This window comes from Chrysoperla carnea, chromosome 4 (genome assembly GCF_905475395.1).
Source record: "Chrysoperla carnea chromosome 4, inChrCarn1.1, whole genome shotgun sequence".
Lineage (NCBI taxonomy): Eukaryota > Metazoa > Arthropoda > Insecta > Neuroptera > Chrysopidae > Chrysoperla > Chrysoperla carnea.
In genome coordinates, this window is record NC_058340.1 from 6,674,617 (window position 1) to 6,701,928 (window position 27,312).

Here is a 27,312-nt window from a genome sequence, read left to right on the forward strand (position 1 = left end):
ATGAAACATTATTCTATTTTATTATTTTCTTTAAATTAATTATTTAAAAATATTTTAATTAGAAAACAATTTATTTCCATTAATTTTCCGAACAAAATATAGCATAAATAGCTAAATTTTATACAAAAACTGTATTTTTCCACTTTTCCGAAAATGTAATGATATATGTTAATCAAAAAAGCTTATTTAACGAAATATTCCCTTTCTATACTATAACGGAGTTTTGAAAATATTTTGACATGTTTAGAATTTGTTTAACATTTTCCCGTGATCAGCTCGCACTTTTACATGAAGTACCAAAAAAATCTCGAATTAGTCAAATATTTTCAAAATAATACTCATTTTAAGCTTCGTTTATTGTAGTATTTCTGCAATTATTGTTTTTGTTGTATTACAGAATATATTTAACAGTCGCCATCTTTGAAATTGCATGTCTTACAAAATACATGAAATCCTGATCGGTGCTTATTCTTGTTTGAAAATTTTGTAGATATGTGTTCGAAAATTTCGGAGATATAATGAAATCCTGCATTTTGAAATAAGTTTTAGTATAGGTATCCATGACCCTAATGAAAGACATAAAAACAAAAAAATGGTTCGCAGGAGTTATAATTGCATTTGATAGCATATTATTAAAAATAAAGGAATCTCGACAATAACGTGACGAATGTTAACTTTCAAGTGGTCCAAAATCGGCACAGGTATACCGTTACGTGTATACCCAGCTTAATTTTTAACTGATACGTGATAGAAAAAAATTTATATTAGAAAATTGTTCCTCGTAAAAAAACCTACAATTTTGGTTCATTAAATAAAGTGGCTAGAATGGTGCTTGTGTAGCAAAAGGGTGTTTGATGTGAACTTCTCTATCCTTCTCTAATAACTTGTTTTGTCCTCTATCCTACTATTATTATTTTGAGGACTTCTTTTAAAATGTACACTTTAGCTACAATAGCGCCATCCTCATTTAATGCTTTACGACGAACACTTTTTGATACACTAAGATTTTATTTACAGAGATGGTTCTTCTTATCTCTACCCTCCATAATTTCAAAGAATCTACATCCACTGTTACATACGTAAATACTTTTTATCCTGAAAAAATTTGACACACATTATCAGATTTCTTTTTCATGACGATGATGACTTTTTCAACTTAATGACGATGTTTTTAAATATTATTCTATTTTGATAAGTAGAGTCTAATAATTAAAGTTGCGATTAACAAACACATTTATGTTTAGAAAAGAAAACTATCGTTAAGGGTAAAACATTTTGTGTTTGTTAAACACAATTTTAAAAATTGCCTATTTAAAATATACTTAAATCCGATTCTTCTTTTTGTGATATTGAAGATTGTTTGGAAGGTACATTATTTATACAATCATTCGTTTTGTGATATAAACATCCAGTTACACCTGATGCTACATATTTACCCCGTTTAGCTTGTTTTAATTCGTTGGATAGACCTACAAAAATTTATAATAATTCAGATTGTAATATTAATTTTTTGGAGCGAAGAAAAAGGGTTGCGGGTGTTTTTAAGCGGTATATGTAGTGCGTAATCAGAACTAGCTGGCCCGTAAGCAGGAATTATCCAAGAGAGGGGTGAATGTAAATTAATACTTACTTTTATGTAAATCCAAGCTGATTAATTTACAAGTCGTTTCATACAATAAGGTTTCATAAGCACAATCAGTTAATGTTGCTTTTAATAATCGACTCAATAATTTTGGATCTGAAACTGTTCCTAATAAACTAGCTGGTTCTGGTGCACGTGCACATAATGCTGCCGCTTCGGGTGCTGCCCCACCACTTAACAATAAATTCAATGCTCCAGCTAAATCACCAGATGATTCTAAAAGTCTAGCAGCTAATTCATAATCACCAGCTTCTTGAGCAATGGATGCTAAATGTACCGATACTGGTGCTCCAGTTTTAACAGCTACCCACAATAATTGCAATAAAATGTCTGTTTGATATACCAATTTCTCACTCAACGGTACAACTAATTCTGGAAATAATTCCGCTACAATGCGTAACGTTTCATTTTTATCAATATCCAATAAATCTTCGAAACGATCTAATAATTGTGTACGAATTTCACGATGTGGTGATTGTGAATGTCTTCGCATATAATTAAATATTTCTTTTTTACGATGATCATCACTTAAATAACATTCCATTATTTGATTATAATCTTGAGTACGTTCTAATATCAATTCTTTGACACGAAAACATTTCGCTTTGTTTGCAATATCAATAATCTCATCATTGCTTAAATGTGACAAAGCATTCGATGTTAATAGATCGAGCCAAAGTTGTTCTTTTTGTGGACTTCCATTTGGTTCACTTAGCCATGATTGTATTGCATTTAAGAGTTCGTCATTCTTTTGTAATGTGTTGGCTAAAATACCGCGACATATTAAACCTAACACAGCGTTCCGTTGATCACCTGGTTCAGCTATTTCTAATAGTAATTTAACTACATTTTGACGACGACATTGACCAAGTTCACCAGAAAAATCTGGTTCAACAAATGCCAATTCAAACACGCTTACACACGCATGAGCATCATGTTTTAATAATGCACACAATAGTCTGCATGGTTTCGCTAATAGATAACATAATACCTCCGACTTTGCTCGAATAGCACAATCGGTAGGCAATTCTCCTCGTGGATACGCCCGACCAGCTAAACAACATGATACATAAACTAATAAAGCATTACCCAGACGTTCATTACCCCCTTCAATTGATGGTAATAGCTCCGTTAATGGTCCAGCATAATCATGTAGGGCAGTAGAATTTAACCATAATGTAATTGTGTATAAACCGTAAGTCCGGCACGCAGACAATAATTGATGAAGATCTAAACATGCTACATTTAATGACGGTAATAAATTCTCTAATTGTACTAAAGTGTTATTTTTTTCATGGAATGCCACTAAAGCTTGAGCGACAATCGGTGCTAAATTTGTGATTCGCCCAGCTGTTATATGCTCTTCAATTATACTAAAGTACCAAGTTTCATATGTTGCGTTTTCTGATGATCTTTCCCAAACTTCACCACATAATAAATTTCTATAAATAAGTATATTTAATAATAACCAATTTTTCACTCCTTTAGCAATCTCTTTTTTTTTGTATGAATAAGAGAAGGAGATACTTTACTAGTACTGGGTATTTTCAACAAACACTAAACCCCTTTAGGTCATATTTTTTTATAGATCTCAAAAGTACATTACGTAACAATACAATTAATTCTTGAGACTAAATGTGCGAGTCCCATGTTTGCGGGGTCGCAACCTTTGTCCCACTTTTAGTCGTAAAATCAAAAATAACAAAGTTATTAAAGAAAATAGATAAATATTTGGAAACAAATTTTATTTTGATTGTTATAGCTTTTGTTTTAGCCATTAAACAAAAAAAATGACATCACAGCATTAAACAAAAACGCCACTTCATTCTCGTTCTTAGATACGTTTCAAGTGCGAGTGTAGGGTTCCGTACCCGAAAATTTCCCAGGGGTTTTTAAAATTTTGTAAATTTCACTTGTTTAACTTCTAATAATTGTTAAACTTCTCTTATTTATACTATTTCATAGTCACTGCCACTTTCGGACAGTAATTTAATACTTACTCGTCATTTAAAGTTATACAACACTGTACAGCAGCTGCAAGTCCATCTCTAGTCATATTTTGTAATAAATATTCCTTAATAAGTTGTATTGTAAAATCACGACTGCCCGAAATCGATGCTAATTTTAATACATCTGGCCATTTACCCGCATCTCGTAAATATTTTAAACGTTCGCTCGCTGTCCTAACACTAATTGCATGTAGCCCACGTACGCCCAAAACAAGCAATCGTCGTCCACACGCCGATAAACTACCATAACAAGCATATTCTCCAGCTCTAGCTAAAGCAGGACTTACACATCCACCAGTAGCTAAAGCTTTAAAATGTGCTGAAGCGTATACTAAACCCACACTAGATAAATCGGTACTTTCGCGTAATACCAAGGTACGAGTGTCTAATATTCTCATATTTTCATCAGAATCTAAACAAGATAATACACGAGCACTTAAAAAATGCACTGCCCTTAATGGCTTTGGAAAAGTTTTACGACGCAATGGTAAAGCTCTTATTGCGCCAGCGTTTGTACCAAGACGATATAAATATAGATCAACGCCACGTGCAAACGCTAATATTGGACCTAGAGGTTGCCATGCAATTAATGGTAGATATGCCGTACTTCCTGTTAATAAATAAGTGAAAACGATACGTAAACGAGGACGAACTGATACAACTATTATTTTAGATAATGTGGCCATTGCAAGTAAAACGTGAGGTCTAAGTTCGGTATCGCAATTAACTAACGGTTCTAAAGCGCATACTTCTCCTCTAGCACCAGAAAATAAACATTTGGACTCCCACGAACGAATTCCTAATCGACGACCAAATTTTAACGAAAACACACATCCTAGAACAAAAATATCAGTAAATATTTATATTCTTAATACATAAATTACAGAAAATATTTAAAAAATCTCTTAATCGGTTGAAAAATTTCAAAGTTATTCAATGTTTTGATAACGACATAAAAGAGAGCGCGCCCTGTTTACGTATAACGTGAAAGCTTTTCGTTGCAATCTAGCGGATTTTTTTAAATCTTCAGAAAAGGCTAATTGGCCCATTTTTCCAAGAAGTGTTTTTCATTTAAACACGAACTCATTGAGAATTTGTTCAAATTTCTTTCATACAGTTTTTGCAAACGCCAAGTTAAAATAGACAACTTATATATTTGAAGCGTGTGGGTAAAAACTATTTTTAACCCCCAAACCAAAAAAGGGTTTATAAGTTTAACCTCTATGTGTGTCTGTCTGTCTGTGGCATCGTAGCGCCTAAACGAATGAACCGATTTTGATTTTTTATTTCGTTTGAAAGGTAATTTAATAGAGAGTGTTCTAAGCTATGTTTCAAGTGCGAGTTTAGGGTTCCGTATCCGAAACATTTGTCGGTTTTTTTTTATTTTGTAAATTTTACTTGTAATATAAAAATAGAAAATAAAAATGCATTTGTAAACAATTTGCGGACGAAATTTTATATTTACCTGCAGAATCAGCACAGAATGCCAAATTTGGCCAATCAGCAAATCTTAAATGTAATACTGCTGTGTATGGTGCATGTGCATCGGGTATTGAACGTAATGGATCTCCAGATTGCGCATCAAACATATCGATATGTCCTCGTTCGTAGCCAGCAAGTAATCTAGTTGCATCAGTATTCAAACATAGAGCAGATAATGCTCCATAATCTGGTTTTCGGCTACACCATCGTAATGCTTGAGCAGAATCAAAAGCAAGCACAATTCCGTGTGCAGTTCCAATACACACGATACCAGCTGCACTTGCAGCTAAAGAAGTAGGTAAACCGGCACCAATTCTTTCCTAAAAAATTGTATCGATAATTTATCGTGTTATTGACATTGGAAAGGGTGTGAAAATCAACTTGCATCCCGTTTCGTTAATAAAAGAACCAATTAGAAAGAAGTCTATATTTTTATTGGGTGTACTGAAAGTTTGTTTCCAACCTCCTCTCGGTACATCCATGGAAATGGTGCCAAATGATTGAGGAGTTGCCTCGAGATCAAAACTGTTCGAATTATGATAGTTTTAAATTATCAAATTTTATATGAATATCACTTTGTCAACGCGGGCTGACTTCAGAAAGTCAAGTTGTGGTAGAGCAACTCTACCTTGGTTTGTTTGTATTAGTAAGGGTTGACTTTTTTAGTAAGTCGCGTTAGAAGACTGTATTAGTCTTCTAACATACACATTAAGAAATACATAAATAATACTCCAAAATTTTAAAAATTGACGTGATTATTTATGCCCATTCTACATATTCATATTAGATGAATAAAATGGAATATCAAACGATTATTTTCATAAAATTTCAACACCTCATAACTTTTGATCGAGGAGTGACCAACGGCAGGAGCTCATGGAGCTTGGAAATACTCAATTCTAGTTCATATACAAATTTCTTAATAACTTTCATTCCAAATATCTTAAAAACTGTTCATTTTGAAAGTTTGGATCCATTGACACTTCTGTTGATCAAAACTATCTTTTACTAAATTTGATTGAGAGCCTTTTACTAAACGGATTCTGTAAAGTACTTTTAATGAATCTCACATTTGCTGAAAATAACTGTGATGTAATTCCTTGCAAAACTACATGGTGTAATAGAGAGTTTTCCACAGAATTTCCATTCTTCGTTGAACTGCTGGATGTTGTTGAAGGGGCTTTTAAAAACAATTTTTCTGGAGTTTCTTCGTCATCAGTTAATTCTCGCAAAACGCTATCTAATGATGGTGGTGAACCTTCTGGTGGAGGTATTGAATATTCAAAATTATCCAACTAATTAAAACAAAATTCATTAACATAATACAATAGTTGCATTAAGCCGATAATCAAATCTAACCTCATTCTCATCCAAATCGTACTCATATACAGAGCTATCGCATGATTCCATTTTCAAACAATTTTTTTCGAAATTTATAAATAATAATGTTAATTTTATCTTAAATATTAGTGTTAAAGACTACATGAAATGTTTGTCCACATCTTGTTTATTGACAAAAATGACATTTAATTGTCAAATAAAACGCCACTCTCTTTCATAGGGAGTTTCATTATTTTCACATTTGCAAAGAGTTATAGGTTGCGTTCTAGAGAAATTTATAATGCAATGTTAAATTATACTTAAATTATTTGCGACTCCAAGAAACAATGTGTTCCGAAAGCTCCAGCCGGGCCGAAGGCCTTCTAATTGATCAAGAAATGGAAGTAAAGTTTATGCTTAGCGAGACGATTACTCCAATCAGACCAAAGGTCATTTACTTATCCAGGGGATGAATGTTAAGTTTGTTTTTAGCGGGCGGGCTAATTGACATCAACCATAGTATAGCTATTAATGAAGTAGAGCTGTATGCGAGCGCACCGAGCTCCAAGAGATGTCTAATTGTCCTTAACTCAAACAATATTTCTCTTCCTGTAAGCTTTTCGCCTTTCATGTCGGAGGCTGATATTTGGCAGTAAAAAGTGACGATTTCCTTCCCACAGACTTTATTCGTTAAGGATGAACGATCTCATTTTAAGATGGGTATTCGTTAGAATATCCGTCTTTTTTATTATCTTGGCCCAGACTAGAACCCTAAAACCAGAGAATATATCGGTAAAACCTAAAACCGACTAGAAAGCACCCTTTCCACCGTCACGTTAGTAGTTGATATTTTAGGTTATGTGCTAATATACATGTGAAAAAGTTTATTTAAAAAATACGATTTGTAATTAAAAGAAAAATGCCAGAAGAAAAAGCATCAAGTTTTGAAATAATACTTGGAACTTATGAAGAATTTACATTAGGCTATAAATTTTGTTACAAAGACAAAGTAAGTTTAAATAATTTATTTCAATTTTTAAAATTAACTCATGAAACTTAAAATTTTATTTGTCTATGGATAGAAGTGTAGTTTGGTGCAAAGTTTTGCAACACATGATCATAGTGGAAGTGTTCGAACAATTTCATCAGAAGGTCGATATGCAGCCACTGGTGCTTCGGATGATCGAGCTATTATATACGATATGCTTAAAAGACGTGAGCAATCTGTTTTAACTCATCATAATGGAACTGTAAATTCTGTTGTATTTACTCCTGATGGAACTCATTTAATCACTGCTTCTGATGATGGAGTTTTAGCTGCTGTACGTTGTGGTAATTGGCAAGTCGAAAAGGTGAGCTTTTTAAAGCAAGTAAATTTTTATTAGATTCGCCTATATTTGGATGTAACTGAAGTTCTCATAAATAGTTTTACTCATTTAGAGTAATCGTCTCATTCCAAGATGATATCCCTCATCTTGGATTTAAAGAGTTAGAAGTTGTTTTGTCAGGGATCAACTTAAAAATCTAAAAAGGAAATCCTCATTTTAATCCAATTAATCTGCGAAACGGATGACAAAATTGTTATCAGAAAACAAAAAATAAGTTGTTACAGAAGAAAACAAGCCAAGAAACATAGAGTTTTATGTTTATGGCTAATCAATGGCTAAGTAAGTAAGCCTAAAAAAATCGCAAAAGTAAAAAAAAAATTTTAAAAATATCGCATTTTTTTGACAAAAAAGGCACTTTTCTTAAAAACTATCCTCTTGATCGAAGGATTACAGTAGAGGGGTTTTTCGGGTCTTAATTTTTTCGTCTAGACTGCTTCTATTATGATATTTTAGCAGCAAAGGTAATTTTTAAATTTTTGATGCCGAAATCGGGCCTTAAAAAGTGCAATTTAAAAACGACTCTTTTCGCTCATTTTTTCAAGTTTTCTCATCAAGTACGCATCCAAATCGGACATACTAGACATACATCGATAGGATAATTTATTGGCATTAATTTGTCTATTTAAAATAATTATTGCAATTGTAGGTTTGGCCAAAAGCACATGGAGGTACCCCTGTAAAATTCATAGCCGTGCATCCTAGCGGGAAATTAGCATTAACACTTGGTAACGACATAACACTACGTACCTGGAATCTAATTAAAGGACGTCAAGCTTACGTTGTACGTTTACAACCGCATATGCGTAGTGCAGATACAGTAGCATGGAGTTCTGATGAAAAAACTTTTGTGATATTTTCTCAAAAACATTTAGAACTATGGAGCATTGATCAAGGTGGTTGTTTAATGAAAACTGAACGAAAATTATTAATTTCTTCGGTACAATGGATTGGTGATCATATTATTGTAGGCCATGAAAACGGTTCGATTGTTATACTTGATAGATCATTAAATGTAATTGTTGAAGATTTAACGCATACAGTTCGAATTAAATGTATTAGTAGTTTTAATTCAAAGTGGATAATAACAGCTGATAGTTCTGGTAAAATTATTGTATGGAAATGGCGGAAGAATAAATTAATTAAAAAATGTGACACAAATGCCGGTTGTCGTATCACATGTATGACAATTGTTAAACCAATTACGTTTGCTAAAGATGAACTTAAAACGGAAAATGTGGCAGAAGTAGTTGAAAATGAAGAAACAATTAGTGATATTGACGACGATGGTAATACATCAAAGAAACGAAAATCCATTGCATATATTGTTGAAGAACATGACGATAGTGACAATAATGAAGACCAAAAGGTGAAGAAGAAGAAAACTAAACATTTGAAGAAACAAAAAATACAAACGGATCATAAAATTAAGGAGAAAGTGAGAAAAGGAAAACGGAAGAAAAATGAAACTTAGGTTGTAATTTTTTTTGAAAATATTGTTTTATTATTAGTTTATAATAAATTACCATTCAATGTTATTTCATATTTCCGTTAAAAAAAATGTTCGAGAAAAAAACTAATTTAGCGTATATTTTCGTTTTTACCAAACGCGAATTGTCCTTTTTATAGTTGTTAAGATAGTACGAGCAACAAGGAAATTTTAGATTTAGGGTTGAAATTATTTGTACCTTATTTTCAACTACGATGATTAATTTTGTTTTAACTTGATGAATGTAGACGAAAAATAAGAATACAATTTTTTGATATCTGCCTTGATTTTCGAAATATTGAAAGCTAAATAATTAAACAAAATTTTCAATATTTTGAAAATTACTCCAGATATTGAAAAATTTTATTCTTACTTTTGGTCTTATATTGTCAAGTTAGATGTTAGCACACTTTAAATCGTTTGACGTTCAGGCCATGTACTTAATGGTATGAGATATTCTAAATGTATTAAAAATTTATTTGGTTAATTTTCCGGTAATTTACCAGCAGTTTATTGGTAAATTAAGCATAACTCTCTGTAGTGTAAATATCATCTACATTTGCTTTTAGTTACGATTATTATTATTAAAATATTTTATTAACATTTCGTGCAAAATTGAAAGTAATTTATTTTAAATTAACTGAATGTTATTTATTCATTGATCAAATTTTTAATTGATAAACTTTTTACAACTTATAAATTTTCTTTATCACGTCGACTTATTACTATTACTCATTTTTTAAATATACTATCTCATTCTTCTTCTTAACAATCGGTTATAAAATCTGATCCATATACCGTGTCCACGGATAGAGGTAACTATACTTGTAAATTTTCTTATTTTGCATTTAAAGAAAAAATGTCATTCTTTATAAAAAAATTTTGCTTATTCTGAAAAGTATGTAGTCATATTTAAAACTTCTATCCGTGAAAACACTGTATTATAATTATTTCGGTCTAAGTCTTTAACAAATTTTGTAAACAGTGGAATGCTGAGAGTTTCTATAATATTCCACATAAATATTTTAGTGAGGAAGAAGATATCCAAAATTTAAACTTAAAATTTCATATTATATTCCTGGATATCTGCAATATGTATTCCCATCCAATTCATCTAACGGCACCCAATCTTCATAAGGTGTTGAATACGGTTTAGCATGTGCTTCCACTTCTAACATTACACGTAACATGTTACCGCCGACTAATTGTTTAACGGCAGCTGTACCCCAATGGCGATCTCGTACTAATTCAGCCAATAACATTGCAGGATCCCCACCAGCAGCTAATCCCACATGTGCTAGCCCTGATATTGCACGGATACGATCAATGTGTGCAATAATTTTATCGACATCGGTTTCACCACATTGTTCCAAAGCTATTAAAACTACACCACCGTTACTTGCCAAACGGGATAATACCAAATCTGATACACTGATTGAACTATTACATAAGGCAGCAACACCTGCTTCACTGAAAATTACTGGTGTGTTCGATGTTTCCAAAATGTCTAAAGCTGTCTGTTCATCAGCACCTAAAACATAATAGATGGTTTTTTAAAAAGATGTAAGGCGTTTTATAAATACTCGATATTTAAGCAATTCAATTAGTTGTTATCTTCACTTGTTATACCATGTATACAGAGTGTCTTCTTTTTTAAGTTGACATATGCTTGAAACTCGATATATAAATTTAATCGAGACAAATGCTTCAAACCAAAAATTTTAGTTTCAAAGGCACACATCTTATACTGGCATCGAATTCGTTCTAAGTTTTCATGACGAACGAGATGAACGTTTTAAATTAGAAAGTAAAAAAAAAGCAAATATTTTTTTTTAAACCGAATAGTTTAGACCGTAATTGATAGCAAAAATCATATCGGAGAAAAGTTTCTCAGAATGGACATTTTATTCAAAAAGAACTAGAGGTACGTATTTTTTGTATTTTTAATCCCCGAACCAAAAAAAGGGGTGTTATAAGTTTGACCGCTATGTGTGTGTGCCTGTGGCATCGTAGCGCTTAAACGGATTAAACGATTTGGATTTTGTTTGTTTCGTTTGAAAGGTAATTTAATAGGGAGTAACACGGAACAATTAAAAAATGGGCGATGATCCTTAAAATCGGTTCAGATTGGAGACGGCTTTAAGGAAAAAGGTAATTTAATTGAGAATGTTCTTAGATATGTATAAAGTGCGAGTTTAGGGTTCTGTATCCGAAAAAGTAAAACAAATATTTACCTGTTAAGTCAATAATTATTCCAAGTCGATTCATTTCCCGTATCATAAATTCACCAAATTCACTTAAACTCGGTGCAATTTGCCCGTTAGCCCAAGCTGTATTACAACCATACATGGGTGCTAAAAATCGAACGCCTAACGAATGTAAACTACGTAAAACACCTAAACTATCACCTATTGCATGTCCACCCAATACACCTAAAAATACAGCGGGTTCTCCTGGTATTAATTCACTACTAGACAAAAGAACTTGCTCGTCGGCTCGTTGTACGACATCTAATTCTTCTAAAACTAATTGTACAGCATCTAAATATTGTGCCCCACATGGTACAGTAACCGTTGCTAATCGAGCGGCTGCAAGTGAACTTGCATTACCTCCAGCGCCTTGAATTAAAGGTGCTTCAAATAAAATACGTCGTACAAATGCTAAACGCGCTTCTAACAAAGATGAAGAGCGTAATTGTAAACCTAACGGTACCGCTAGTCCTGACATTAAACCAAATATTAATAAAATGAATAACATTGTTAAAAGACGTTTGCGTCCTGAATTCTCAACGCGCGATGGTGGATCAGGTAATTTATCATTTAAACGATCACGATGTATTATTGCGTTACCATTTGGTAATTTTGTTGTTTCTTCCAGTGTATACTTTTGTGTTATTTCTGTTAATTCAAACATTGTATTCCCTTCAACGGCATCTAAATAATCAAATCGTTCGTTTGCCATTTTAAAATTGGTTTTCTTTTTACTTTTCTTGTTTTTAATATTTTTTTCACTACATTGTTGCATTCACAATTGTTTATGTTGGGCGTTGTGTACATATACTTTATAATCAGGCGTCTTTATTAAATACAGCGTCGATTTTATTATCAGTTCGTCGATTCTGTTTATTATTAAGTAATACTTCTCGTAACCGGATAATTATGTAGTACATATTGAATAAAATTTCAGTTTTAAATTTTGGAAAAATGTTTACGTTAAGCATCCAACTTTGTATCCCTATCGCTATTCTTATATATTATAAAAGCGAAAGTGACTTTGTTCGTTTGATAAGCTCTCATGCAAAAACTGCTGAATAGATTTGAATGAAACTTTACAATAATATAGCTCATAGAGCAGAATAACAAATAGGCTATAATTTATAAAGATAGCAGTTATCGATCCATACTCCTAATCTACAATGTTATAAAATAGTAGGATGTTTATTAAGTGCGTTCATTCCAACTATTCCCTGGAAAACGATAAAAGTTGTCAAGATGAGTTTTGAAAAATGAACTATAAATTCTACAAATTTTCAGGGACAGGTGCGCTAATGCTTTAGTAAGAGCGATCGTTCTCCTTCTTTATAACCTCCATGAAAATGACTATCAGCGTTTTTGCGAGAGTAAAAAAGGTTTAAAATTTAATTTAATTTTTATGATAAGATTGTTTATTTGCCGTAATATACTTTTTTGTGGCTTTTTATTAGGAAAATCAACATTTTGAAATACTTTTTTAAACATAGTAGAATACACAATATTTTCACATAAAATATTAATTTAATTTTGGTACACGAAATAAATTAATATTGGCATAAAAATCTGGGTTGAACTTATTACATAAGTGATGTAACATCTGAACAAGGCGGTCTCAATCACGAACCGTATGTGAATCGATGTGTATACTGCTCTACTCTAGTTAGTGCTGCTTATTTTGCGTCATGTACCATGTTGAGAAAACTAAAAAATTGGAGTAATGTCAAATATTGTCAAAAATGTTATTTTTTATTTTTCGAGTAAAATTAAACTGTTAATGTGTATTTGAATAATGTTTTTTTGTTTGATAAATTATTTTTAAGATGTTGATTCAATTTAAAAAATAGTGTATATAAGTGTTTATCGATAGTTTAAAACTTAAAAAGTAAATATTTATATTACTTATTTTAAGATGCACCATGTATTTTTTCACTGAAAATTAAAGGCATTATATTTAATTTAAAAATATGTTTGTCTGGAAAATTTTTAATAGTTTTGATATCTTTAAGTGGAAAGTTATTTAGATTGCATTTTATATTTTTACAAATTTTAATATATATATTAATTAATGTAATTATTTAGTTTAATGTTAATTATTGTCTGAGTTAAATATTCTTAACAAGATAACTTAATTAATTTATTATTGAAGACATGATTCAATTTTTTTTTATAGTAACAAGTGTTTTTCAATTTTTGTTGTACTAAAATTATGTTTAATTTTCAAATTAGTTACAGAATTTTTTCTAATATTTTTCATGTAAAAATAATTTTTAACTAAAAACTTTTTTGATATGAATTAATATTAAATTTTCTTTATTTGCAAAACTATTATTTTAAAACCAATTGACGAAATTAAGTTTTTCCTCATTTGAAATGATTTAGTACGTGTTTTTTAATACGACTTATTAGCTACATTTTTATTTAAAAAAAATAAAAAATAGGGTATTTTTATTTGCAGTTATTGTTTAAAAATAGAAAGATTAAGGGCGATTCTATGATTCTTCATTGGGTATCTTGGCCACTGGATTATATATGTTGACTTTGTAGAAGCTTTGACCTTAAGATTCAATTTTTCATACAGGTTAAGACAACAAAAATTGCAATATCGTATATTTTTTTAAAATTATCGCTTTACTAGGAAAATTTTCACAAAATTCAACATTAATAGTTAATCGGGTATTAATCGGCCGCCGATTCACTTAATAATTATAGATGCTTACCGACTTAGGAGCTGCAGACTGTGGCATTGTAAGACAAGCACAGGTCATGCGTGTATAGTGAACATGTTGGAGACTGTGACCCCACTTGTTAATGGTGCAGGACTCCACTGTTCCGATTTATCATTTGACCCTAATTTCGGGTATTGCGATTGTTCGCAATGGTTGCTTGGAGCAGAGTTCAAACACAGGTCTGTCTATAATTACCAGATGTACTGTCTTTTCTGAATGTTTTCCGATCAGATAATGAAGAAGTAATATCTTCGGCACATTCATTTTCTGTGCTCTTTTTTTATTCTTTGACTATTGAGAGTACCAAGCCTTGCTGTTCATTTTTATTATGTGAAATTTACAAAATTTAAGAAACACCTGACAAATTTTTCTGGTACGGAATCCTAAACTCGCACTTGAAACATATCTATGAACACTCTCCATTAAATTACTTTTTTTACTAGAGCCTTCTTCAAATTAAATATATTTAGAAGATCATCGCCTATTTTTTAGTTGTTTCGAGTACGGAATCAGCCAGGTAGCCGGAGACCGTAAGTCTGATGTTATGGCAAACTGTTTTTAACATTATGATAAAACATCAGCTACGTACCTGTTCGTTGCAAAAAAAAATTTTTGTTTACATGACTGGCTTTCCACACAGACTTACGGTCCTCGGTTACCTGGCTGATGTTTTGGCAAACTCTTTTTAGCATCTCTGTTAACATTCTGACAAAACATCAGCCACATACCTGTTCGCTGTAAAAAAAATTTTGTTTACATGTTTGGCTTTCCACTCAGGCCTACGTTCCCCGGTTGCCTGGCGGATGTTTCGACATTTGTTAGAGTAACCTTAAATCTTTATTTTCCGCAACAGAAAATTCACGTACCTGTTCGATAGTAAAACTTGCATGTCCCTCTTGCTCTATCTGTTCTAACTTGAGCATACTCAAAAATTAAAATTATATTATTTCAATATCTACAATCGTAGGACTTCCGCATTAATTTATATATAATAGATAAGTATGAAGCTGATAAGCGTCAGTGTAAAATGTAAAATATACACCCTCTTCCTATTTGCAAATCGTCATGCCAATTGGCACGTTAGGATGAAATTTTGTCAGTCATTCAAAAGTCAACCTCGATTTACCTAAAGATTCCTCTAAAATCTAATAAAAATGAAACTAAAAATATCCTTTCTAGCAAAATCCATTCTATCTCCTAGTCTCTAGTTTCTTATCACTTTCTTATTAATTATATATTCATATCATTTACGAACACGGTTTAACTTTTTAATAAGAGGATAATTCAAGTCAAAATCAAGCACTTGTTAATGTGTTCTCCTTTAAACACAATTCCTTTGTATTATTTTTCTGTGTCTAACTTATCTTAGAAGGTATTAAACGGTGGCTAAGAGCTAATGAGACATATTGTATTTCTTCCATAAACTGTACAATTACGTCTTTGAAGAATCGTATGAAATTGATGCATCTGGAAAAATTTAGTATGTTTAACTATAATAACACAAAATTGTATAATTTTAGAAAAATACAAAGATTATTGTTTCACCACGTTAATAAATACAGATTTTTTCTTTATTTCCTGGAAATATACGAATTATCTTTGACACACCCACGGAAAAAAAGCTCATAAAATTTTAAATCCCCTATAAATATTTTGTAAAATGGCTTAAAAATTTAAACTAAAATTTTGTTGTAGTTCTATGAAAGAAATGTTTGCTATCAAACAAAATTTATTTAATCAAATATATATTTTTTTTAATTTATAGGCCGAATAAGTACTGAGTTACTTATTAAAGTTCTTACTGTAATAAAACAATGGACAGAAATATTCAAATATTGATACGATTTCGAAATCATAACGATGAGAGTTAATTTCGAACAATAGTAAAAAATCAAAATTTTACTATGGACACGATGGCACTTGTACAAGAAAAGAAAAAGTTTTTCTGTCGAGAATGGGCATTTCAAAAACTATCCCATTGTCTGGATCAACGACCAATATCAAAAGCATGTGGAGCATTAATCCTTGGAGGTCCTGGTTCAGGCAAAACAACATTTTGTGCTGAACTAGTATGGCCAACACAAGGTCCAAGTGGTCGACAACAACGTGCCCTGAATCGCCGATTATTAGGCTATCATTTCTTAGTCGGTCAAAATGAACATAGTTTATTATTAAGTGAATTTTTACGAAATTTAGTTGGACAAATATTGAGTTATAGTACAGAAGGCTTAAAACAAAAAAGTATTCGGCGTCGTGAGAAACTTGTTAAATGTACAAGTTTTGAAGCATCATCATTTGTCGGTCCAAATAAAATTCATGATGATATAACTGAGGAAAATACTGAACGAAAATGTTTAAATATTACTGACGAGCCTTCAACATCCCAATGCAGTAATGATTTAGCATCGTTAAACTTAAATGATTTAAACGATGATCAAATGACGGGTCGTAAATTATTAAAACGTTCGATATCGGGTGAAAATAGTCCAATTGGATCTTCAAGTCAAATTCAACCTATGATACCAGCACGACCCATCAGTCCACGTACCTTAGTTGCAGATGCATATTATGAAAAACTATTAAACGACGATGAAATACATCAAGCTTTAAATCCAGATAATATCGAAAAGAATCCTGATGATTGTTTAAAACGAGCACTTTTATTTCCATTACTCGAAATCGACCCACCAAAACAGTGCTTATTTTTCATAATTGATTCAATCGATGAAGTTGCTTTTACTGATACAAACTCAACGTTAACGAAACAAAGAACAAAAGATCGTTGTAAAACTTCACGAACAATTGCCGAATTATTATCAAATCATCATCATTTGTTTCCACAATGGTTACTGTTAGTGTGCACAGCACGAAAACAAAGTAAAAGTATATCGAAAATGTTTACAGGATTTCGTAAATTAAGTTTAGATGATTTACGTAAATCGCAAGTTGTACGTGATGTACAACAGTATATTTTAGCACGTTTAGATCAAGAGAATTCATTACGACAACATATTAGTCGCGATACGGCCGAAATGTTAAATCAATTACATATTAAAAGTAATGGTTGTTTTCTTTACTTAGAAAAAGTATTAGATGGTGTTTCAGAAAATTTTATAATATTACGTGAAATCAAAGAAATACCGGGAACATTAAATGGTTTATATTTATGGTTGTGTCAACGTTTATTTAATCGTAAACAATTTTTTAAAGTAAAACCATTATTAAATGTAATATTAGCTGCAAAATGTCCAATTACAAAAGATTTATTGTACGATATTGTTAGAACACAACAATGGAACATGACTATGGAAGATTTTAATAAACGATTTCATTTAACACGGAAAATTTTAAATATATCGAAGAAAGGTTTTATTAGTTTTTTTCATCATTCGTTTGCTGAATGGCTCCTAGATATTAAACATTGTACACAAAAATATTTGTGTAATATTTATGAAGGCCACATCATGTTAACGATGTTCTTCTATTTAAATGGTATGTAATCTATACTAATATTATAATTGTGAAAAAAATGATATAGTTCAGTTCTCCTATTTGGAATCCAACTTTTTTTATGTACACACTTCGTGACCATGGGGAATGGGTTCGTAATGTAATCAAAAACAAAAATCAAAATTAAGTTGCATAAAAATTTGCTCCGGAACTATCTTTTTGGTGGGAGATAGCAGTACCCAATAGACATTCAACGGAATTATTTCGTAAAATTTAAATTATTTCGGACATGTTTTGTTTAGAAGCTTAACTAAAGATTTTCAGGGTCTTTTTATTGAAGCAAGTTACTTTCTTCACCACTTGAATATTGCGCGAGGTGCAACCTCCAAATTTGAATAAAACTACAAGAGTAGTATTTCATAAATAATAACTTAAAATAAAAAATGATTTCGATCATAAGTTATTACATTGATCTTATATAGAGTTCATTAAATAGTTACTACTACTGAAATAACTAAAGACACATTAATCATGACATTTCCATTTTGTTACAGGTAAAAAATTATCAAAAAGTGATATACACATATTTGCATTTCATCTAACAAAAGTCGAATATTATTTAAATCAAAAGTCACCATGGAATGAGTCTGCTGTACGTAATGCTAATGTACAATATGTAAATATAACTGAATTACGTAACGAAGTAAATGGTAAACTTGAAGAGAACACAATACAAACGGATCAACAACTTTGTAAAAATAACGATGAAATATCATCCACAGTGAAAATTAATTTTAATGATTCTTTACCAAGCACAAATACAGCCAAACCACCATTACCACCCAAACAAAAAGTGGATATTTGTCAATTGAATAGTGTTATAAAAAATGTTGATGATTTACATACTCTAATGTTACTATGGTTAATCACTAGTGGCGCTGAAGTGGATACGTGCTTATTTGAAGATACAACAGATCAAGATTTTAATTTTGAATGCCACCTGCCTCGTGATCCAAAAGTAATTAAATTACTATTAAATGCTGGAGCTAAATATCAAGAGATTGAAACACATACCGATGATGACGATCTACAACGATGTTCAAGTCAAGTATCACATTCTACATCACAATCGGAACAAAGTCCTGTTGATCCATTTTATGAGTTAATATCCGGTAATGGAATATCGTTAAGTCAACATGATTGTACGGGTAAAACATTGTTACATTGTTTGGCGGCCGAAGGAAATGCAGCTTTATTAGCATTAGCGCTACAGGCTAGCACAGAACCAGTAAATTTAGAGGCGTCAGAAAGTGGTCATGGACAGACAGCATTAAATGTCGCTGCAAGTCATGGACATACAGAGGTTGTACAAATTTTATTAACTGCAGGAGCGGATGTTAATCATGCTGATGCTGATGGATGGACGGCATTACGTGCTGCAGCATGGGGTGGTCACGTAGAAGTAGTTGAAGCTTTACTTAAACATGGTTGCTCCGTTGATTGTATTGATGCAGATCATAGAACTGCATTAAGAGCAGCTGCCTGGTCAGGTCATGAAGAAATTGTTAAATTATTGATACAACATGGAGCAGATGTTAACAAAACGGATTTAGAAGGTAAAATAATTTTGATGAATTAATTTATGTATGTTTTAAGAAGTGTACTTATTTTAATATTAAGGATGTACGAGCACCAGGGCAATTTTGGATAAAAGGCTTGATTTTTTTTATATGAAGTTGGAGTAAGTAAATCAATTCTGAAAAATTTAGGCGAGGGGGGGGGTCGTCGTCCAATTATTTAAATAAATAAATGACTTCAAAAGTATGTATATTTAACATCGGTTTTATGGTAAAACGGTAGATGGGTGAAATGTTTTCATAGATTTCTCCAAAATTAGTCGATGGAAATTTATAAAAATTCTACCGTTATAATTAAAAAAATATATATATATTCAATTTTGATGGTGAATTATGTTATAGCTTGACAATATAAGACGAATATTTTTTTTATTTTTTTAAATTTCCACCAACTAGTTTTGGAGACATCTATGAAAACATATCATCCATCTATCGTTTTTCCATAAAACCAATGCTAAATATGCCTACTTCTGAAATCTGAAGTCATTTATTTATTTAAATAATTGGACAATTCCCCCTAAAATTTTCAGAATTGATTTAGATTTAGTCCAACTTCATATAAAAAAAATCACAATTTTTATTTAAAATTGCCTTGGTGCTAATACATTCTTAAGTCAGAAATTGTGTGTTGGTCCAATTACCACTCCAGTGCATTTTTCCACATATCTTACTAATATGCAAAATGTTAAAATTATACAAACATATTACCTAATATCAAAATAAATACACGCTAGTCATCACCCCGTTTCTCTATTTAAAATTTGAAAAAAGTCTCGCAAACAAAAGTTTTTGTTTTCAATATTTTTTCTTGACCAATTCAAAATGTCTGCCACTTTTTATGAAATTTGACGTCTGATTAACGAAAAAAACTACGATTTAAATTCACAAGTTTATATTTATGACTTAATTGTCCAAAATTGCACTTATTTTTGTTTAGGGAGAACGGCTTTAATTGCAGCAGCATACATGGGCCATTCTGAAATTGTTGAACATCTGTTAGATTCTGGCGCATCAATTGATCATGCTGATATGGATGGACGAACAGCCTTATCTGTTGCAGCATTGTGTGTACCTTCAAATCACGGCTACGCTAAAGTAAGATATTTATTCCTAGTCGTAACGTATTTATAAATAATTTTGTTAATACTTGATTACAGGTTGTGAGTGTGTTATTAGAAAGAGGAGCAGAAGTTGATCATCAGGATAAAGATGGAATGACTCCATTATTAGTAGCATCTTTTGAAGGGCATAAGTAAGTAAATAATATAAGCGTTACTTGGCTACAGGGATTCACCTCTAGTATTTATGGCAAAATTCCGATGTTTTTTCTCTTAAAAATAGAGCAACGTAGTAGAAAATTTCGACTTAATTAAAATAAATGTGTACAAATTTTGTCACTAATTCACCAAGGGCTCGAAAGAATGCCATATTCAACACTTCCTGGAATCGCTGCTCTATTTTAGGCTAGATTTCTACAAAAAATATTCCACATTTTTCGAAGCCACATTTCTAAGCGACTTTTCGAGCCTTTATTTTAATGACTGTAGCAAATTTTGTTTATGTTTTTATAGAGATGTTTGTGAATTATTATTGGAGTATGAAGCTGATGTTGATCATGCAGACAGTACTGGTCGAACCCCTTTATGGGCTGCTGCAAGTATGGGTCATGCTTCTGTTGTAGGTCTTCTATTGTTTTGGGGATGCTGTGTTGATACAATTGAACCAGCAGGTCGAACTGTTTTAAGTATGGCTGCTGCTCAAGGTAATTCATTAATTATTGAAGTTTTGTTTTAAAAAACAGAAAAAAAAAAGTTTTATTTATTTATTTATTTTTATTTAGCGCCTTTATTTTTGTTGCTTATCGTGGAGATTGTTCAGTTAATAAATTTCATTTAAATTAATATCTAATTAAAATCTAGTCATTTAAAATTATTAATGACACAAAAGAAATTTTGAAAAAAAAAATCTTAAATTATTGTGATAATTTTTAAAATCCTTCTAAAAGCAGTAGATTGAGTAAAAAAAGAGGAAGTGCGGTAGAATGAATAACGAAACATGAGATTTGGCAAATCATGTTTTACGTTAGTGTATATTTTTCTATCAGAAAACAAGGTAAAGAGAAATTTTGGTATTTTTCGAATAGGAAAATTTCGAATTATGATATCTCTAAAATGGTCAGGGAATTTTTGCTATCGTCATGGTACAGTCAGGGAATTTTAAATGATCATTTCAATCACCAGCCTGATTAGGGTTTACAAAAACGAACAAAAATTAAAACTATAAACTTAAAAAGATGTTTAAAAACTCATTGCCATTACTTAAAAAACCATTCATGTAAGGTCTTAAATTCCAGTAGTTTAGAAGTTATAATTTTTGTCCTGATTTTATTCGAGATAAATTAAAAATAATTGTTATTTTAATTTAAAGGCTGTATAGAAGTTGTGCGACAACTTTTAGATCGAGGTCTTGATGAACAGCATAGAGATAATGCTGGATGGACTCCATTACATTACGCATCTTTTGAAGGTAAATGTATTGAATTGCAACTAATAATAATAAATATTAATAAACATATTTAAATATATTTTTAAAATTTTTTAGGCCATAAAGATGTTTGTGAAGCATTGTTAGAGGCTGGTGCCAAAATTGATGAAATTGATAATGATGGGAAATGTGCACTAATGCTTGCAGCGCAAGAAGGCCATACCGATTTAGTTGAATTATTTTTAGTGCAATATGGAGCAAATCCAAATCAACATTCTCACGATGGGAAAACAGCTTTAAGGTATATTTTTATAGCTTTTTATATATTACATATAGAGAAATACATAGGCATTTGTTTTTTTCTCTAATCAATTTGGTTTGTAAAAAAATGCTTATCTTGGCCCTTAAGACTGTTCTGTATACATTTTTGATTGGCGTGAAATCATTCTTTGATTGAAGTGAAACTAATGTAACTATAATTTTTTTAAGAATCCAATGAAATATTTACTGGAGGAAAATAAATTTATAAGGATCTACCTACACTGGGTACTTTTTCATTTTTCGAAAATCCTGTTAATTTTCCCAATTTTCATTGTTCACAAGGTACAGTGGAATAAGAAAAAGTAAATGTGTGTGAACTATAAAAATTGAAAAAATTAACAAGATTTTCGAAAAATAAAAGTACCCAGGGTAGGTAGAATATTAATAACTATAACATTCCAAATTTCAAATCGATAGAGTAAAGAGTAAAATCGCAGTGCTTGAAATTCATTGTTACTTTAACCATATTACTGGAAAAACGCTTTTCTTTATAAATTTGTTTTCCACCAAGAAGATTCTTTAAAAAATTATAAAGTTTCACACCAATCAAAAAAGTGTATAGAACAGCCTTAACAGAATAATTAACAACAAAAGATGGGTTTTGCTATTCATTTGAATAGAAATGGCTACTCAAACCCGATAATGTACGATTCTTTAAAATGATTAATTATGATTTATAATATATTTTAGGTTAGCAGCTTTAGAAGGACATTATGACGTCGTACGATTATTAATAGCGCATGGAGCAGATGTTAATTTTAAAGATGCGGATGGGCGAAGTACATTGTATGTGTTAGCGCTTGATAATCGTCTACCAATGGCACGATATCTAATCGAACATGGCCAAGCAGATGTTGAGTCCAGAGATTCAGAGGTATGATCTAGTATAGTATAATCAAACGAGAAACTAGATTTTAAAGAAAATGGATCTTAGTTTTGGAGAAAAGAGATACCAAAGTTTTGTCCTAGTTTGCGCTTTCACGGGTAAACAGTGATGTCTACAAAAAAATGTTTAAACAAAAGTTGTTTGTTTTTTATAAGAAACATTTACTTTTACTTTTAAACTTTTCTTCTATCTCTAACGGTTTTCAAGATGAAATTTTGCGAAATATCGAGTAACTTGAGAAAATAGACAAACTTAGAAAAGCTCTCCGAAACTATCGGTCTTATAAAAACTGTCTACGTCTCAAGTTGTTCCAAATTAGCCTTCTTTAAAAAACTTTTTTGAAAAATGAATACCAAAACTTTTGATGAAAAACCAGTCTTCCCAGGTCAAAATCGACAAAAACTGAAGTAAGGTCAAAATTTTCGAGGTTTATTTTTTATTTTTCGGTATGACCCAGTCGTTTGCCGAGGTCGAAAATGTGGATTTAAATGTTTAATCTGATTGGCCTACTATTAATTAATGATTTTATTAATTAAGCCTCGAACCAAAAAAAATGCGTGTTATAAGTTTGACCGCTATGTTTGTGTGTGTCTGTCTGTGGCATCGTAGGCATACCTAAACGAATGAACCGATTTTGATTTTTTTTTGTTTCGTTTGAAAGATAATTTAATGAAGAGTGTTCTTAGATATGTTTCAAGTGCGAGTTTAGGGTTCCGTACCCGAAAAATTTGTTGTATTTTGTAAATTTCATTAATTAATGTAAAAATTAACGTAACTTAAAAACAGGGACGAACACCATTACATGTAAGCTGTTGGCAAGGTCATTATGATATGGTATCACTTTTATTAACTACTGGTGGCGCCGATGTCAATGCTTGCGATGCTGAACAACGATCTGCCTTACATTCAGCTAGTTGGCAAGGACATGCTGACATTGTGAGATTATTATTAGAGCATGGTGCAACACCTGATCATGCATGTAATCAAGGAGCAACAGCTTTAGGTACGTATCAAATTTTTAATTGTGACTACTCTTTCAAAATAAAAGTATATTTAATATTCAATTTTAATTTAGGTATATCAGGCCAACAGGGACATGAACAATGCGTTCTAGCGTTATTACAACATGGGGCTGATCCAACTGTATCTGATGTTTGTGGACGAAATGCTTTAAGAGTAGCTCATAAATCTGGTCATTTAGGTGTTGTAAGATTATTGCAAGAGTATGCTAGCAAAACAAATATAGGTGGTGTAATACCATCTTCTGGTGTTGGTGGCGTTGGCGGTAGTGCTTCTACGGGTATATCTTTATCAACTCCGTTAACCCCATCTGCAAGTCATCATACAACAACTTCTACGACTGGTGTTGGAAATAGTGGTTCGAATACAAGTGTAACTTCGGGTAAATAATTCTCTGATACTTGATGTCAAGGGTTTAACAAAAAGACCACCTAGACCAAGAAAGGGTCGGATCTGAACATTCTGAATCTGACGCCCTGCAAATTGCTGCAGCTGCAATTTCTTGGTTTAAATTAGCAAATTACTAAAATTCTATAAAATAATTTTTTCAGGTTCAACTGCTGAAACAAAACCTTCATGTGCAGTTTTATATCCAGTTGAATGGGGTGTTTCGGAATGTAATACTGGTGTTGGTGGTGTCAGCGGAACAAATGTAAGCGGACAACAACGAAGATCTTGTGTTTCATTAGGAAATCATAGCAGTAATAGTAAAAGTAGCAGTAATTTGACAGGATCAAGTCATAGTAGTAGGCATGGCGGTGATAAAAATATTAGGGAAGCAAATTCAACACCTGTTCAACAAGTAAGTTAACTATCTTCTTTTTGCGACTAAATAGTTGAAAGTTAATTAATCGTAATAAACCTTTTCTAATAACATTAAAAGTCGAAAAGTTTTAAAAACGAAGAGTGGAATAGTGGTAAAATGTTTTACAAAACAGTATGCAAGGTTTAGAAGAAAGGATGTTTAGGTTTTCGAATGGTATGAGAAAAATTTTAGTGCGCTGATTATTTCAGAGGATACAGGATTTTACATCCCGGAATGTCAATTTTGCTGGGAAAGCTAATCTTGGTCCAAATATCTCATTTTTAAAGAAAAATTAAACAAACTTTCGATTGGTTTTAACAAATTTATTGTAAAATAATTTTTACGCTTCTAAACTTCAAATAAAATTAGGTGTAACATTTCTCACCATTTCAACTCTCCGTGCGAACCGGCAAGGGGTGATGCAATTTTTTAGCAATAGATTCCAAAACTAGATAGTACAAGTTCTCAAATGAACTATTGCGGTTCTAAATTCGATGGTTTTCTTTCTTTTTAGCTGCTGTTATTTTTTCATATTTGCTAAATCTCTTTCAAAGAAGACATTGATTTATCACACAGCTAATATAGAAACAAGCACATTTTCATATTTATAATATTAGTATAGATAGAATGTGTAATTCTAATGAAATTTTTTTTCTTATTTTTTACAGCCATTATCATTCACACAACAACTACAGCAATGCAGCCGGGCTAGTAAAAATCGTCCAGCGAGTAAGTTATTATCCCCTTTACAATCGGAACCACAAAGTCCTATTTATGCATCTCCACCTTTAAGCCCTAATATTGAGGATATTACCTCAAATTTTGGTAAATTTTGTGTAGTAAGATCAATAAACTAATGATTATCAAATATATTATATTTTTCCAATTTGTGTATGTTTAATAGGTGGAAGTGGGGGTGGTAGTAGTGGTCTTGTGAACATGTATCAATTATCATCACAACATAAGAGTAATATAACATCATCATCGGCTGATACACATTTTGCACGTGATACTCATATGCGTATAATATTAGGAAATTCAAATTTAGGTGTTGGCAATAGAAATATTAAAAATTCGTTATCACCAGCACAAGATAGTGGCAGTAATAACATTAGGTAAGTTTTTTTACATTTAAACATGAGTTAGTCTATATTTAGTTAGCATTATTTAGGAGGGTTACGATAATTGATGCAAAACGGAACTCTTAAGTTTAAAAACGGAACCATAAAGTCGTATGCCAAATTTCAGTTGCTTGACAAAAGATAAATGAATTCAATTGTATAATAGGCGCTTAACAGGATCATTTTTGTGTTCGGTCGTCCATTTGTCACAGCATATTTTTTTTGAATTTGTTAAACGAGAAAAATTTACATCGGGTATATACAGTGATGGAAAAAAGTTCAATAGATCGGCACCTTCCGTATGTGCACCCCAACCTACTATGAAATTAGTACATGAAATGCTATTTTATGTATCGAGTAATTCGAAAATTCGAATAATCTGATTTCCCCTAGATTTTAATAGCGTCGGATTATTGAAACCCTACTGTAGTAAAAAAAAAAAGGTATAAATATATAATTTTGAAACTGTTTTACAAATTTTTCAAGTGATCTGAGCATATCTGAGCATCTTTTTTCGTAAAGTAGTAAAATTAAAAGATTCCACTTTTGTCAAAATTGTCTAATAGTGGAACAAATACAAGCGCTCCCATCGGGAAAAAATTTCTTTGCATATTCCTCTCACTATACTCGTGACTCATATTGCTCGTGATTTGATTTTTGAAAGCTTCTTCGAATTATTTTATTTCATATTGAATAAATAATAAAATAATTAACTAATAATTAATAATTTATTCAAAACGTTTTTAAGAAGCAATATTTTTTTCAATTAGTGGTGGGAGTAGCAGCAATTCAAAACCTAGACGAAATGGTATTGTAACAAATCCCGCAATGCGTTTAGTTGCTGGTGTACGTAATGGTTTTGATTCAGCAGCAGCAAATTTACGAAAAAGTACGACATCATCAAATCCAGCAACAAAAACACATAGTTTTCAATGGCGTAAGGAAACACCTTTGTGAAATATTTAAATATAATTAATTTTTAATTGAATACAAATCCTAGTCAACCTTTAAATATGTGAGTAACAATCTATATTCATTTAGTTAGTTTATTAAGTTACAGTTTTGATAACAAAATTTTTTTATTTTTATTTATTTTAATTTCGTTTTATTTTAAAAAATTTTATCTGATTTACAAATATATTGTTCAAAGTTGTCTTTTGAAAAGTAACAATAATTTAATAAGAAAATCATGGATGATGACGAATTTGCCACATTACCCATAAAAATATAAAAGTAGACTTTATATCAATACTTGATACGAAATTTGAAAACTGATTAAAAAA

At 31.4% G+C, this 27,312-nt stretch overlaps 4 protein-coding genes across 5 annotated transcripts; 2 read left to right on the plus strand and 2 right to left on the minus strand.

Annotated features, from left to right (window-relative positions):
* Positions 1-172: 172 nt before the first annotated feature.
* LOC123298154 (vacuolar protein sorting-associated protein 8 homolog) lies at positions 173-6,651 on the minus strand. The gene is made up of 6 exons (XM_044880071.1): positions 6,493-6,651; positions 6,204-6,428; positions 5,117-5,453; positions 3,643-4,486; positions 1,631-3,084; positions 173-1,469 (listed from the first exon to the last, which is right to left on the minus strand). Exons 1-6 carry the CDS (start codon positions 6,541-6,543, stop codon positions 1,312-1,314), a joined length of 3,069 nt encoding a protein of 1,022 aa, XP_044736006.1. The 5' UTR covers positions 6,544-6,651; the 3' UTR covers positions 173-1,311.
* A 631-nt stretch (positions 6,652-7,282) lies between these two features.
* Positions 7,283-9,335, plus strand: LOC123297358 (p21-activated protein kinase-interacting protein 1-like). The gene is made up of 3 exons (XM_044878989.1): positions 7,283-7,462; positions 7,536-7,805; positions 8,488-9,335. Exons 1-3 carry the CDS (start codon positions 7,373-7,375, stop codon positions 9,310-9,312), a joined length of 1,185 nt encoding a protein of 394 aa, XP_044734924.1. The 5' UTR covers positions 7,283-7,372; the 3' UTR covers positions 9,313-9,335.
* A 934-nt stretch (positions 9,336-10,269) lies between these two features.
* LOC123297359 (dipeptidase 1-like) lies at positions 10,270-12,382 on the minus strand. The gene is made up of 2 exons (XM_044878990.1): positions 11,562-12,382; positions 10,270-10,858 (listed from the first exon to the last, which is right to left on the minus strand). The coding sequence occupies exons 1-2, from the start codon at positions 12,349-12,351 to the stop codon at positions 10,398-10,400; spliced, it is 1,251 nt and encodes a 416-aa protein (XP_044734925.1). The 5' UTR covers positions 12,352-12,382; the 3' UTR covers positions 10,270-10,397.
* Positions 12,383-13,433: 1,051 nt separating this feature from the next.
* Positions 13,434-27,050, plus strand: LOC123297692 (ankyrin repeat domain-containing protein 50). Of its 2 annotated transcripts, none has more exons than XM_044879445.1 (15): positions 13,434-13,461; positions 16,071-17,797; positions 18,310-19,371; positions 20,330-20,487; positions 20,550-20,644; positions 20,964-21,154; positions 21,820-21,918; positions 21,994-22,177; positions 22,888-23,071; positions 23,870-24,086; positions 24,159-24,485; positions 24,655-24,905; positions 25,577-25,733; positions 25,813-26,023; positions 26,800-27,050. In XM_044879445.1, exons 2-15 carry the CDS (start codon positions 16,210-16,212, stop codon positions 26,984-26,986), a joined length of 4,911 nt encoding a protein of 1,636 aa, XP_044735380.1. In that variant the 5' UTR covers positions 13,434-13,461; positions 16,071-16,209; the 3' UTR covers positions 26,987-27,050. The 2 variants fall into 2 exon arrangements, with proteins under 2 accessions (XP_044735380.1, XP_044735383.1); XM_044879448.1 differs by having other exon boundaries at positions 25,577-25,637.
* The last annotated feature ends 262 nt before the right edge of the window (positions 27,051-27,312 follow it).